The 15,431-nt window shown below is 44.8% G+C and overlaps 2 protein-coding genes across 3 annotated transcripts; both read left to right on the forward strand.

Moving 5' to 3' along the window:
* Nucleotides 1-5,962: 5,962 nt before the first annotated feature.
* On the forward strand, nucleotides 5,963-12,771 carry LOC6533872 (LIM homeobox transcription factor 1-beta). Of its 2 annotated transcripts, none has more exons than XM_015194817.2 (3): nucleotides 5,963-7,001; nucleotides 11,014-11,889; nucleotides 12,039-12,771. In XM_015194817.2, exons 1-3 carry the CDS (start codon nucleotides 6,218-6,220, stop codon nucleotides 12,302-12,304), a joined length of 1,926 nt encoding a protein of 641 aa, XP_015050303.1. In that variant the 5' UTR covers nucleotides 5,963-6,217; the 3' UTR covers nucleotides 12,305-12,771. The 2 variants fall into 2 exon arrangements, with proteins under 2 accessions (XP_015050303.1, XP_002094572.1); XM_002094536.3 differs by having other exon boundaries at nucleotides 5,965-7,001; nucleotides 11,011-11,889.
* A 1,504-nt stretch (nucleotides 12,772-14,275) lies between these two features.
* Nucleotides 14,276-14,909, forward strand: LOC6533873 (U6 snRNA-associated Sm-like protein LSm2). Its single transcript, XM_002094537.3, has 3 exons — nucleotides 14,276-14,361; nucleotides 14,423-14,490; nucleotides 14,561-14,909. Exons 1-3 carry the CDS (start codon nucleotides 14,359-14,361, stop codon nucleotides 14,775-14,777), a joined length of 288 nt encoding a protein of 95 aa, XP_002094573.1. The 5' UTR covers nucleotides 14,276-14,358; the 3' UTR covers nucleotides 14,778-14,909.
* The last annotated feature ends 522 nt before the right edge of the window (nucleotides 14,910-15,431 follow it).

Below are 15,431 nucleotides of genomic sequence, written 5' to 3' on the forward strand. Positions count from 1 at the left end.
CACAACTGTTTGTTTTTGCGCCGGAATGCAGTTCGAATGCGAATGTTATTGCGAAACTGAATGTTTCTGACTCACACTTACACTCACACTCAAACTCACACTCACATTTCCCAGCCTCATTAAAATTAAGCCCGAGTTTCGTATAAACATCTTCGGCAGTCGTTTCATTCCCGATTATAAACAATGCCCAAGAGCAAAATCCAAAGACAAATAAACCACAACAGCCAATAATAAACGGAGAATCAGTGGGAGTCATCATGGTAATTATATACGGATTTGGATTCGAGGAGTTTGAGCTGTGGGGCCACATCAAACAGCACTGAAATGGACATTGAACAAACATGGAATATTATGCGAAATGACAGACGATGTTCAAAACTAAATTGAGCACATGCTGCGCCCCTTCACAGTCCCAGACTCCACTTGAGCCCTGACTTATTCGTCTCAGGTCCATTTTTGGCCCGAGTCCCCTTCCATCGTGTCCTTCAGGTCCTGCATGTCCTGTTATGAGTGAGGCGAGACTTCATGTCTGTCAGACTCGCAACCCGCACTCTCGATGGGAATCCGGGGGTTAGAGGCTGACTATGAATATGGATATGGATACGGATGTGGACGGGGGCGAAGGTTGTTGACACAGATCGGCGCACCAGGCACAAAATTATTGCGCTGAGATGCACTGGAAAAAATCCCACGCTGTGCTCAAAGCGATTTCGAATTTGGAAAAGCACCTAGCAGCTGGTAAAAAGAGTTTATTCAATACATTTGTGGGTGGTTTAACAGGATTTAAAGGTTTTTGGCGAATACGCCGATTGAATAACTGATATTCAGTTTTTTTATAAAATTTTTTTTTTTCGATTTTTTTTTTATAAAAAATGATTCGTTTTTTCCCGATAGCAGTAAAAATATTTGTCCAATAGTGGAATGCCATATCTCGTTGAATTTGTAACAAAATTCCCTATTGATCTATGTATATACATTGAAATTATAATTTTTTGACATTTTTCGCAAATTTTGATGATGGTACGCCTTATTGAAAATGCAAAAATTTGTTAAATTTTTTTTTTTTCGGAAACGGAAAATGTAGGGATAGACATAGTTAGCTATGTTTATTAGCAGCACAAAACAGTGTTTATTTTAGCTGTGCGTCCATTTTTGGCGAAGCTATGGGAAAAACGCCGATTGAAAATATGCGATTTTTTACAAAAATTCGATTTACAAATATTCTATTTTTTTTATAATAGCAGTAAAAATAGTTGTCCAAAAGTGGAATGCCATAGCAGTTCAGAAAATTAATGACCGCATAGTGCCACTTTTAATTAAACCCAATAACAACGAAGTAACATAAAAGTGTTTCTCAGTGCATTTGAGCCGCAGCGAGTGGAGAGCGAAATCTAAACATCTGCAAAATTACGCGCATAAATCCTTTAACACTTCTCCTTCGACCTGGACACTAGACAACCCATTGTTGGGGTTGCATTTGCCACGCGGGGCACCGTCAAATTAGCCCACTTCAGGGTCGATCCTGCTGCGATCTCCTCCTCCTCCCTCTCCTCCAGCGAACAGGACTCCTTTCTCGTGGCGGGTGCAGTGCAGCATATCTCATGCCCATTGTTTACACACTTCATTCTTGGTGAAGGGAGTGGGTACACGATAAATAAATAGTATGGTAAACTACTTTGTTCAACATGAATGAAAAGGTACCTTCAATATGAAGTTAATGGAGGGTATGAAGAAATCATGGAATATTATTTATTAGAAAAAATTAAACTGTATTTAATCCTTTACCTACTATCTCATACTATATACAATTAGAATACCCAGAAAATCCATTTAGTTAAGTGCCAGCAAATTAACCCAAGACTATTCAAGTTCCCCCAATATTTTCGCTCCGTGTAGTAGGCGCGTGTAGTGTTGACAGTTTACGCAGTATCTCAGTGTCGGCTGAGCAGCTGCAGCAATGTCCTTCTCGTGGCTGAATGCCTATGAGTATGCCTAGGGACCAGCTCCTTCGGAACCTTCGGAGCCTCCGACTGGCGGCGACCCTTGCCAAAACAAACAATGACACCACCCGCTCCATCTGGGCGGTTTCCTCTTGACTGGACGCCAATGCGAGTAGTCGAGCTGTTGAGTTGGAGTAAATGTTTCCATCTAATGACCCCTATCCCGAACTCCGACTCCTGCTGCTGCTGCTGCTGCTGAGATGGTGGTCCTGGCTTTCTCGAGGTCCTGAGGCATATTGTCAAGGAGTCTTGTGCGGTTGCTTCGGCTGGATTTTCTTTCTTGCTACTCACTACTTACCACTTACCACTTACCACTTTGCAATGCCAATGTCTGTGCCTCTTTAGCGCTTATCATGCTCAAATGGTAATTGAAGGGCCATAGAAGAACTATTTATCCTGAGGCTTCCGAGCGTGCTCTACTCAATGTTGTTGCTGTTGTTCTTGTGGTTATTCAATATAACTCAGTCGTTTGCCATTGATGAAAGGGGCAGCGGGAGGAGGAGAGGTGAGCGGTTCATGGACACACACAATGGATGCATTGAACCCAAACCCGAATCAGAATCTAAATGCCAAACCAACCCAAACCAACCCAACCCAACCCAGACCAAAATAAAAGCAACTCCGAGCACTACCCTTTGCCATTTGTTTTCGGATGTTTTATTAAATTTGTTTCCAGTGCCCTGGTATCCTGGTATTATCCTCCCCAGTTCGAAATCCTGTTTGCCGTCGAGTTTTATGACAATTTCCACTTTTTGCCATTGTCGATTTGATGTTATTACCGCTCTCGGTTTTGTCTGCCGACTTCGAACTTATCGAGTGCATAATGTTGTCATCATTATTATGCTGATACTACAATTAGTGGATGGGTTTTTGGGTCTTGGATTTGGGTTTTGGGTTTTGGGTTTGGGTTGGCGCACAGTCGCCGTTTGCCAGTTGTCAAGGTTAATTGAATTTTCGCATAGCCGCGTTTTCCTGTTGCCATCTATGTCAGTTGATATAACTACTCGTGACTATCTTTATTGTGGGGGCAGCAGTAAACCATAATTTCGCCACAGCAGTGGCCAGGATACTAGTGATGGCATGGCCCTGGCCATTAACCTTATCTCTAACCGATTTTACGGCCAAGGATTAATTATGCACACGCCTCCGAATTTTTGGCCTATTGCCGTCATAAAGTTAGTCACTCGGATGTGGACTTTGGACGGAATAAAGTTGAGTGATTGCCGTGAAATGGCCGTAAATGTTTTATTTGGCTATCGCTGGATAGCGTTCTCTGTTGACATTATACTTTATCATAGAGAATTACCTATTGTACCAATTGCCTGTCTGCAATTGAAAAGGTACAGTACAATTTAACCTTCTATATAATTGTATGCCAAACTTAAAAGTATTTACCTATAGCATCTCTGCTTTAAACCTAGTACATGCACACATTTATTTGTTGTTTAAAGCTTAACGAATTTATTGGCTAATATTTGTTATCATATTAACTTTTAATATTTCGTTTCAAACGACTTCTTTTCCCCCTAGTTCGTTGCAGTCGTTTGATGCCAACGATTTGGATTCAGATCCCGTGAGCTGCCGTCCTAAACTTCTAATAATTGCTTTAAATTCAGCGCACACTTGGCAGCGACTTGGATCTGTTGGATGCGAAAAGCATTCCCTTTCGGATTGAGGGAAATTCGTGCAGCAGCAGCAGCAGATACTTTTCGCCGCCTTTGTTATACTCGTAATTCCGCAGCAAGTGCGCACATTGCTGCTGCTTCGGTGTTCTTTGTGCCAGTCGAATTCGGTAAATAAAGTTTTCAAAGTTGCACAAACTGGCAGCAACAACCATCCACGGAGGTGAAGTGAACCGAAGCAACTGGAAAGCGGGAAAAAACAGGGTGAAGAGCCAGCGGGTCATGCCGATTCCTTGTACAAGTGCCGCTGCTCGATGCCAACAAGTTTTTGGCCAAAAACTCACCCACTTGGCCAACTGGCAACCAACTGGGTTTGCCTCCTGCTACTTGCCAGGTATCCATGCTAAGCCACGTAGCACATATCCGGCGGAGGCGACTCCTTGGCCCAGCTTCCCACTTCCACCTCCACTTCCACGCCTGGCAGCCCGCTGAGCCAAAGCCTAGTCTTAAGCCGTGGGCCAAACATGAAGTTACTGCCAGGCGTTCTTGGCCCAAAAGGGGGCCAAGAATTCGAGCTGCGACTCCAGAAGTAGCGCCAAACTTTTATGCACAGCACCATGTTTGGTTTGTCTTTCTAGCTTCCGCTTTTCTTCTTGCCACTCGGGTTTCTCGTTCCTTCATCCTTTCTCTTCTTTCTCTGTGTGAGTGTCTGTGCCTCGGTGTGTGTGCGTGTTTGCGGGGGCGTGTAGTTGGGGTTTGGCCGGAAATGGGGTTGCCTCCCAGTTGTCGGTGGGCTTTTGATGCTCATACAGGGTGACATTACCACTTCCGCTTTAAATCGCAGGGAAGCAGAGGGACATGCAAATAAATAAAGCTTAAAGTAACTTTTATAAATTTAATCACAAATTTGTAAGGGTAGAAGTATATAGCCTTTATAACAACTCAATAACCACTTTTGTATGATATTTTATATTTTTAATAATTGCTTAAAAACATTGAATGTAATAATCATTTAAATATTAAAAAAAGAATATCAACATTTTTTTAGTAACTACACACAAAAAGGTCAAACTTAATCCAACTTAAGGTGTTTCCCAACGTTTAAAGAAAGGAATATTTTTAGGAAAAGGCACATTATCATTTTTCTATACTAATCAATCATAAATAGATTCTACTTCACTTTTACAGGCAGCTAAAGACCGAAAATCATATTTTATAGAAATCGTTATCCAGAAATGGAAACTAGTTCAAATATATAGAAGAACTCCTTTAGGAATTTCTAAAAACTTTTGTTGTGGCACATGAAGTCCTTAAATCACCTGCTCAAAGTATCGAGAGGCACCCGTTCCTGTTCTTGTTTATCGCCAACTTTCTGCACCCGCAAAAAGTAAAATGCAAGTGCAAAAAAGCGTAAAAGACGACAAGGCCATTGTTTTTTTCTGCCTCTGCCTCTGTTGCTGCCACTGCCACTGCCACTGAAACTGGCACTGCCACAGCCTCTGCTGTGTTTGTTGCCATCGTTGTTGCTGGCATTCTGGTCCAGTCGTGCCACTCAAAGCCCCAACAGCAGCAGCAACAACTCAAGGAAATTGTCGCCGTCGAGCGGCAAACACGCCAAAGTTGCCGCGAGTGCAAGTGCAAGTATGTCTTTGTGCCCCATCAGCAGCAGCAACAACAGCAGCAGCAGCAACAACAGCAGCAGCAACAACAGCAACAACAACAGCTACAACAGCAACAGCAGCAGCAACAGCAGTAGCAACAACAACAGCAGCAGCAACACCAGCAACATGCAGCTGCCACACGCCCACCGATGGCCGCCCACAAGCCAACTTGGTCTAGCATTAAAGCCAAGACATCTGGGAATATAAGAAAACCAAAAAAAAAGAAAAGAAAAAACAAATGAAAAAGGGAAAAGCAGAAGCAAGCACTTCCCCTGCGCACATGCGCCGTGTGCCAAAATGGACGCCGGGGAAATGGACAGCCAATCGCAGAGAAGCTGAGGTGTGGCCAGCGATTTGCGAGGGACTTGCTCTCCGCCAGAATTTCCCTCGCTGCTAATAATCACTTGAGACACGCGCACTGGCGCCGCAGAGAGGGGGTTGCTGCAACCCTTGCACCGGGTCAACCCCCGGCATCACGTGCAACACGAAGCGTTGCCGTTGCTGTTGCTGTTGTTGTTGTTGTTGTTGCCGCAGGCCAAGCGGTACAAGCGGCAGTTGTTGCTCCGCTGCTCCGTTGCTTTTGTAAACAGGCGCAGGCGCAGTGCGCGGGGGTACGTTTCAGCTGGGATTTTTCGGGAGGGCAAAGTGAAATGCTTTGATTTCGCTGATGGTTCGATCACACGCCAACTGACAGCGAACGCGGCTGGTTGTCCTCGCTTCCGCAGCGCAAAAATAATACAAATCCGTATCGAATCGAAACGAACTTTAACTGAAACTGAAACTGAATCTGAGCGTAGTTGAAATAATCAAAAGCAAACGAGCCCCTTGCTTTGTGTGTGTCGCGTGTTCTTGTGCCGTGTTGCATGTGACTTCATTGGAGACTCGAAAGTAAAACGTAAAAAAAAAGGCGGTGTTTTGTGGCAACTTGTATAAGATGCTGGAGTTCTACCCAATGCCCACGAATCTGAATCCAGTCGGTGGCAGCTTGTACTCGCTGCAGCAGAATCATGGCGGTGCCCGATTCCTGGACAATCCCAATCCCGGCAGCATGACCGCCAGCAGCGGCAACTCCCTGCACCTCAGCAACAGCAACAACAACAATCTGCCACCAAGCATTTCCGGCAACAACAGTCCCACGGCAACGGCTTCATTAACGGGGCAGCATCAGCAGCACCATCATCAGCAGCAGCAACACCAGCAGCAACATCAGCAGCAACACCCCCACCAGCAACATCAGCAACACCAGCAGCAGCAGCAGCAACACGCTGCCTCGACCACGCCAGTGCCAATTAACAGCTGCCCCACGCCCACAGGACACAGCCCCCTCAGCAGCAGCAGTCCCACCAACAACAACAGCAACAATAATGGGGGCAGCAACAGCAGCAATCTCCACGCTGCCTGCAACACATTAACAGCTGCTGCTGTTGCCGCTGCCTCTGCCGCTGCTGTGGCAGCTCCATCGGCAGCAGCCACCTCAGTAGCCACCTCGCAATTAGGCGGAGCAGTTGCTGCGGCAATTGCTGCTGCTGCTGCTGCGGCTGCCGCTGCGACGACAGCAACATCGACTGGCCCACCGGCCGCAGGAAGCGGAAATGCAAATGGCAATGGCAACGGAAACGGAAATGGCAATGGGAATGGGAATGGAAATGGAGCTGCTGCAGCAACGGCCTCGGCAGCAGCGGCATCCAAATTGTCGGCCGATTGCAGCGGACGCACAGGTATGTTCCAAAAGTATTTTGCACCGGCAGTCGAGCAATTTACCGGCTCGTTCCTCTTCTGGGGTTTTCACGCTTTTCGTTTTTGGCATACTTGCGTGTGCCCGGCCTGCGGCTCCGTATCTGTATCCGCATCAGCATCCGCCTTCGCATCTGTATCCGTGTCCGTGTCCGTCTACGGGTCCGTGTCCGGGAGCTCCGTGAGTCCAGGTGGGTCTCCAGATTGTGTACGACCACCCACACCTGAGTATGCCGGCAGTTTGCGTGCGATGTGCTTGGCTTTTCGGGGCCGAAGGAATGCTCCTCTAGGGGAAATATATAGGTTTTCCTTGTTTTCCCTTGCGGATAAAGTTAAAGTGCTGGTTTCAGAGGTGTTTGTTCTCACAACTTTTCTTTAAGTTGACTGTGCATACATTTTTTCTACATTTTTTATTACATAATTTTCAAGGAGGTGTAATCATTAAAAATTAAGTTTTAAATTGGCAGTCTTGTTAGTTACTGATAGTTTAATACAAATTAAATGAGAAATATGTATTTGTTTAGTGTTGCTTTTTATGCTGTTCAAAACAAATTGGTTTAGAAAAAGTGATATGCTAGATTTGTCAAAGGTTAATTATTATTATATCAATATTAGCATAAATCCATGTTTAACTTGGGACTTAATTACAACTCAATGTGCAACGATTTCAAAGAGTTGGATTTATTTTTTATGCAACTTAAATAGCCGTAGGCAGATTGCACATTTACATAAAAACAGGCAAAAGCAAATGCACCAAATGCACAATTTCCGGCTAACACGTACACTCGAATTGACAGAGGACAATAAATTATGAATTTGCAGTTGTGCTGGCGCACACACATGTTGTGGATAGTTCGGTGGGCGGATGTGTGGCAAGCAGGGCGAAAGTATTTCCAAAAGTATGAACGCAAGTTGACCACAAAATAATTTTGACAATGAACCTGTCTGACATCCGGCCGGCACGGCCAAAGTCAAAAGGGGCGTGGCTCGACCAATAAAAGGCTATTAAGGCATGCCACACACTTCCAACTCTCTCCCACACACACACACACACACACACACACTGATGCGTTGGCATGCAGGCACACACACACTCGCACATATGACAGCCTCAAAATAGGCAACACTTTTCAGCTGAGCTGCAACGAAAGTGTTGCTGGGGAAAACTTTTGCGAATTTCCCTCCGAAATGCAAAGTGTGCAAACAATGTGTGTGATGCATATGCAGACCAGACCTCGTCCGAGGCTAAGTGGATTGTGTTTTTGGTTTTTTAGTGCCCCTTAGCCGCCACTCAACTTTGCATTTGCCTATGAAATTTCTATTAATGCTCGCATTCTGCCATTTGCCACTTGCCACTTGCCATTGCCCAAAATGGCAGCAAATAGTTTCCGTTTCCGCTTCTCCCTGCCGCCCCTCACCACTCCCCCCTTCCGAAACTACGTTCTCCTCGGCAAACACTTGGCTAAACTACTATCGGTGCCCCACACTCGGCAGAGGTCGAGGAATTTCCAATGGGCTGCCATGGCGAGGGAGCTGTGCACTCGGGGGCAGACCACGGAAATGAGCACACTCAGTGTCAGGTATTCCACCGAGCGTATCAGCATACATATCTGGCTTCTGCGGCGGCTCCAACTTCGTCCGTCTTCCTCTATTCCCCCCTCACCCCCTCAGTCGGCAGTAGGTGTGCATTTGTGTGGCGGAAGTATGTGCCGTACGCATAGCTCTGTGTCACCTTCCGTTGAGATCCAGCTACACTGAAACATAACTCTTACTATCTAGATACCTTTTATTTAAATGAGAGTTAAAGCTTTTGACTAAGCATACAAAAGTAAATACATTTTGTAGTTTCTCTTCCTAAAATGAGCTAATCTGCATCTTGCATTGGTAGCTGGTTAATGTTTTTTATCCTATGATTAAAATAGCTCCATTTCCATTGTGTAGATACTACACAAGAGTTTTAAGTAGCCAGTTTGTCAGCCGAAATGAAAGCTGTCGAATTATGAGCTGTCTGTCAACGACGAACTGCTGCCAAAATCCGCGTGGCACGTGGACTGGACTTCAGTTGGTGGCCGAATTAGTGCCAGAAGTTGGTTGCTGTCTGCCGATTTATCTCCATATAACCGCGCCCTGCTGTCAATGTGTCAATAAATATGCACCATATAGTGCGACAATCGTGGGGCGTTTTTGTGGCAGATAAGCCCCTTTATCGCCGATAACGCCGAGGACACTTTCCTCTATTACTCCTATGTTTATCGTCGTCGAGTTGATTTTGGATTTATCTGCTGTTTAATCTATGTATTTGACATGAGTGTGCCGCACTTGTTTCAACTGCTTGCGCTTGTTGTTTGTTGATTTTTGGACAAGTAACGCCAAGGCTTTACCATTCAAGCCCAAAGGCACACACACTCAATAAAGAGTCCTTTGTTGGCCAAAACAATGCAGGCAAATCGCACAGAAAGGCATTCATAAAACTGCAGCAAAATGCCATAAATTTCGATTAGATTACACAAACGAAATCCCGTCACAATATCAATGCTCAAAGCTCTAAAAAAGCGGCCAAATTCAAAACGCAGCACTGTGTTTATCAAATGAATCATTCTCGATTTTTTGCTTGGCAAATGCAAAAACCTTTATCGCCAATGCGATTGGATATGGATACTGCACAATAGGATGAAATGCAAGCCGAAAGAAAAAACGCATAGGAAAATGCCCGAGGACATTGTCAACTTTCCGCTGCACTGGCTTAGTACATAGGGATTTTCGTCCCTATTCCCAGACTATGTGTAACCCACACAGGCGCATTTGCGTAGATACGGCGACTGTGTGAGTGTGCGTGTATGGGTGTATCGGTGTGTGTGTAAGTGGGGAGAGGCCATTGTGCCAACCATAAATCATGCACATTTTTCTGCCACTGAGCCACAGCCATATAATATAACACTCCACTTCCATTGCCAGTTTCCCTGCACACTTTTCCCCGCTTCTCCTCGCTTTTCCTGGCTTTCCCTCCACACTTTCCCAACTCGCTGCTCATTTTTCAAATGCTTCCATACATTTTTCGTGGCGGTCGTCATATATTTTTTATGTTTACTGCAGGCAGCTTTTGTTGTGTTTTTCGGGTACTACTTTTTATGACTGGTTTACAGTTTCAAGAGCTCCGTCTACGGGAGGATTAGGTGCGTTCTACTTTGGGAAAGAGGAGCTGAAATCCAGGAGCTTCTCAATAGAAGATTAGCATTTTTTAAGGGACTTCGTTGAGGAGTAATGCCTTTGCTTGGACTCAGTGGCATATGCAATGGCAATTGAGCCATTTTTTTTTGGCCACTTTATATACATTGATAATCGAGATGGGGCTGTTCAATAATAAGCGAGCAAATACAGAAAACTTTACGTTTCAATTACGCATCAATAAGCTTTCAATACAAGCTGTTGCAGCGACGACGACAGATAATTTTTTCCTGCGAAGACTTTTCTTTTCTTTCTGGCTTTTTCCCCTCTGAAACAGAAAGTGCGAAACAGCGAACGGAAAAACAAGAGAGACGTTGAAGCATTTTCACACGATTCGATTGTCAGCGCGCTCCTCGCTCCATTGGCAGCACATGTCATGATAATTTCGCAGCGACATGTGCTGCCATCACGTATACGCCACGTACGCCCATCACAGGAGGCTACGCGGAGTAGCGAATAAGCGGAGATACACTGGGAAATATTCGTATGCTTGTTGGAATGCTAGTTTCTGCACTCAAGAAATATTAAAGATATGTTTCAAGTAGGGCTTTAATATTCACTTGTATGTTGGGTTACAAAACCAAGTATGAAAATGATTATTTCATGAAAATAAACACCTTATTTTTGTAGATTTTGTTCTATAAAATACTTAATATATACATAACTATTTATTATAGCTTTCGCCTCAGTGCACAAGTTATTCAAAATGGACTCTGCAACTTACTAACGCGACTTTTTCGCCCCCATTTTTGCTTCTTTCATCCCCAGAAGTGGGTCACATCAAGTGCGAGAAGAACTTCGAGCTGTGCGAGGGCTGTGGCCAGAAGATCCACGACCGCTTCCTGATGAACGTGGGCGATGCCAACTGGCACGAGCAGTGCCTGGCCTGCTGCTACTGCGGCATGCAGCTGCACCACACCTGCTACGTGCGCAACTCGAAGCTCTACTGCAAGATGGACTACGACCGGCTGTTCGGTGTGAAGTGCTCCTCCTGCTGCCATGCGATCCTGCCGCAGGAGCTGGTGATGCGACCCATACCGAACTATGTCTTCCACCTGCCCTGCTTCGTGTGCTACGCCTGCCGATTGCCGCTGCAGAAGGGCGAGCAGTTCATGCTGCGGGATGGCCAGCTCTTCTGCTATCGCCACGATCTGGAGAAGGAGATGTTCCTGGCGGCCGCTGCTGCCCAGCACTGCGGCTTCGTCGGCCTGGACGAGGAGGATCTGCTGCGGCCGCGGGATGGCAGGAGAGGACCCAAGCGACCGCGCACCATCCTCACATCGCAGCAGCGCAAACAGTTCAAGGCCTCCTTCGATCAGTCACCCAAGCCATGTCGCAAGGTGCGCGAAGCCCTGGCCAAGGACACCGGGCTCTCGGTGCGTGTGGTGCAGGTTTGGTTCCAGAATCAGCGCGCCAAGATGAAGAAGATCCAGCGCAAGGCCAAGCAGAATGGTGGCTCCGGCGGTGGATCGGGCAGTGGGCGTGGCACGGCCAGTTCCAGCGCCACCGACGACAAGGACACCAACGAGAAGGAGGACAAGTGCGTCAAGCAGGAGCTCGGTGGAGATAGCTCTGGTTATCTGGGCGGATTGGACAGCACTTTCGCCAGCCAGCCACTGAATCCGAATTTGCCCTTCTCACCGGATGGTAAGTTTAAAATGATTCATAAATAGTTTAAAGGAATTTGCTAAAACAAATTGTCAAGAACCACTTTCTTTGAATGATTTGAAGTTTGATTTAGTCAAGTCTCTTTTTGTCTGCCAAGTAAAAATACTAATGGATTGCGTTTTTTGCAGACTATCCGGCCAACTCGAATGACAGCTTCTGCAGCTCAGACCTCTCGCTGGATGGGAGCAACTTTGACCAGCTGGACGATGATGCGGACTCACTGTCGCTGAACAACCTGGAGCTGCAGTCCACCAGCTCCTCCGGCAACCAGCACTCCCACTCGCACTCCCACTCGAATCCCCACGACATGCTGGCCAACCTGAACAACAGCCTGATAAACCCCATCGACAAGCTGTATCTCATGCAGAACTCGTACTTCAGCTCGGAGCATTAGGGCATTGGACATGGAACATGGGAGCACCGGGGCGATCGAGGGATACAGACGAATTTATTAGCGTTAGAGTGGCAGGATCCGATGGACAAAGGACGCGAGGTCCTTGCTGTTACTTAACACGTAGCGCGTAGTTGGCACCTTCCGCATTCGGCGCATTAAGTTGGAGTCGTAGAACCAGATACAAGATACATCAAATGTGATTTTTTTAAGCTAATTGAAATTTTAAGATTCGCGGCGAAAAACGGGGCGGGCAGCACATTTTTTTGTTGGTCTAGACTCTAGAGGCAAAAAAACAAAACAAAATGTAGAACTCCTTGAAAAATGGTAAAGTGGTCAATGCGCCCCCTTATGTTTGTAAATAGTTTTAACCACCCGAGAAAATTGTTATTAAATGTAATTTAAAAGTCAATAATTGTATTAGCAAGTGCAATTTAATCTGTTCCCCTAAAATATACATCTTAACCGAATTCTTGCTACTGCCTGTAATTTTCTCTTTGATGTGGTTGTGGTTGGCTTGCTGGTGTTAATATATTTAATTTTTTATATTATTTAGCCATTTAGTTTCATTTTAATACCCTGTCGTTATCCATATTTTCCTATCTTATTATACCCGTTACTCGTAGAGTAAAAGGGTATACTAGATTCGTTGAAAAGTATGTAACAGGCAGAAGGAAGCGTTTCCGACCATATAAAGTATATATATTCTTGATCAGGATCAATAGCCGAGTCGATTTGGCCATGTCCGTCTGTCCGTCCGTCTGTCCGTCTGTCCGTCTGTCTGTCCGTATGAACGTCGAGATCTCAGGAACTACAAAAGCTAGAAAGTTGAGATTAGGCATACAGACTCCAGGGACATAGACGCAGCGCAAGTTTGTCGAATCATGCTGCCACGCCCACTCTAACGCCCACAAACCGCCCAAAACTGCGACGCCCACACTTTTGAAAAATGTTTTAATATTTTTTCATTTTTGTATTGGTTTTGTAAATTTCTACCGATTTGCAAAAAAACTTTTTGCCACGCCCACTCTAACGCCCACAAACCGCCCAAAACTGCCACGCCCACACTTTTGAAAAATGTTTTAATATTTTTCATTTTTGTATTGGATTTGTAAATTTCTATCGATTTGCAAAATAACTTTTTGCCACGCCCACTCTAACGCCCACAAGCCGCCCAAAGCTGCCACGCCCACACTTTTGAAAAATGTTTTGATATTTTTTCATTTTTGTATTAGTCTTGTAAATTTCTATCTATTCGCCAAAAAACTTTTGGCCACGCCCACTCTAACGCCCACAAACCGCCAAAAACTGTCCTTCGCACTTACACTAGCTGAGTAACGGGTATCAGATAGTCGGGGAACTCGACTATAGCGTTCTCTCTTGTTTTATATATATTTATTTTTTATTTATTGCTAACATATTTAACCAACCTTATTTACATTTTCAACTAAGGGTGATTTCGATTTAACATTTTTAGAGGCATTATCCGGTATTAAATCAAGGATATGGTTATGCATAATAAAATGAAATATATTCATAATATGAGGTTTAAATTCATTATGTTTTTCTGTAACGTTTGGAAATATATTTACCTTTTGTTGAACAACTCATATTTTTAAGGTTTCCCTTTATTTCTGGATTAATGATTTCTATAAATACCTTCAAAAGTAAAGCAACCTAGTATTCTGAAAATTGTTATTTTCAAATTTCAAAACGACATTTTTAGCCGCCAAATTAGCTGCCTGTACAAAGCTGGTTTCTACGAAACCCGACCAGCCTTAGCCTTGGCGCTGCCATATGTACAGAAATATTATACTATTGGCAGCTCTTCGACGGCCGAATTTTATTTTAGTCACGCAGTTTAAAGTTTTAATTTGAATATATTTTTAATAATTTGTAACTACGTTACATTCTCTAAGACAATTTTAAATTATCGTTACTTCCGTAAATCGATATTGCAATATAGCGATATGTCGAAATATCGATAGTTTGTTATTTTTATACCGCACATCCCTAAAAGAACAACGCGTTCAACAAACTCGCAATAAACAATAACAATGGTAAAAAATTTGAATAGCTGGGAATTTATCAATTAACCTGAACGATTTGTGTCATCCGCAGCTCTTTTACTCCTTCTTCAAGTCGCTGGTGGGCAAGGAAGTTGTGGTGGAACTGAAAAACGACCTCAGGTGAGCTCCGTTTGTTTGCCGGCAAAATGAGGCAACTAATTTAGAATATTTTTTTGTTTATAACGAACAGCATATGTGGCACGCTGCACTCGGTGGACCAGTACCTGAACATCAAGCTGACGGACATCAGTGTCACGGACCCGGACAAGTATCCGCACATGCTGAGCGTCAAGAACTGCTTCATCCGGGGCTCCGTGGTGCGCTATGTGCAGCTGCCGGGCGACGAGGTGGACACCCAGTTGCTGCAGGATGCGGCACGGAAGGAGGCTGTTGTGAGCACGAGATAAGGAAACCCCGAAACCTTTACCCTGTAGAAACTGCCGTGGAGCTACGCATCTACCCATTGTTTCGTAATCTGCCCTAAAAAACTAAGTGAAATTCTGTTAAAGCAAAACCAATAAGAGGAATCCCCGTAAGAAGTCGCTATTTACGTTATTTACGGCCCATCAATTTTGCGATGAGTCAGTCCCGAGGTTTCCGTGGGTGCTCCTCCCTCCACTTACGCACTGTCTTTTGGCTGTGTCTCTGTTTTTATCGCTCCACGCTTGAATGGAGCATGTGGATGGATGGATTGTGGGCCAAGTTTTGTGTCATGTTGATAATGGTCCATAAATTTGTATAATTGCTGTAACGATGTACTGGATGTCTAAATGTCAGAATGTCTGGATGGCTTGTCTACACATCACCGGATACATGGAGTCGTACAAGGTTTCCGCAATGGGATGCTAAATTACACGACTATATGTACTATATGTACTTGCAGCCCGTTTTACGATTACAAATGCTATTATTGTGCGGCCCTCGAATTCAACCTTTTATCCGCAATAAAACGGAGGAGCCTGGCGGAATGCTTTTAATTTCTGGACCTCGACCCGCTCGTTAAGTGCCTCTTCGTCCGCCATCGAATGGCTTTGTTTGCTGGAATGCGTACTTAAAATAAA

Source organism: Drosophila yakuba, chromosome 3L (assembly GCF_016746365.2).
Source record: "Drosophila yakuba strain Tai18E2 chromosome 3L, Prin_Dyak_Tai18E2_2.1, whole genome shotgun sequence".
NCBI classification, from domain to species: domain Eukaryota; kingdom Metazoa; phylum Arthropoda; class Insecta; order Diptera; family Drosophilidae; genus Drosophila; species Drosophila yakuba.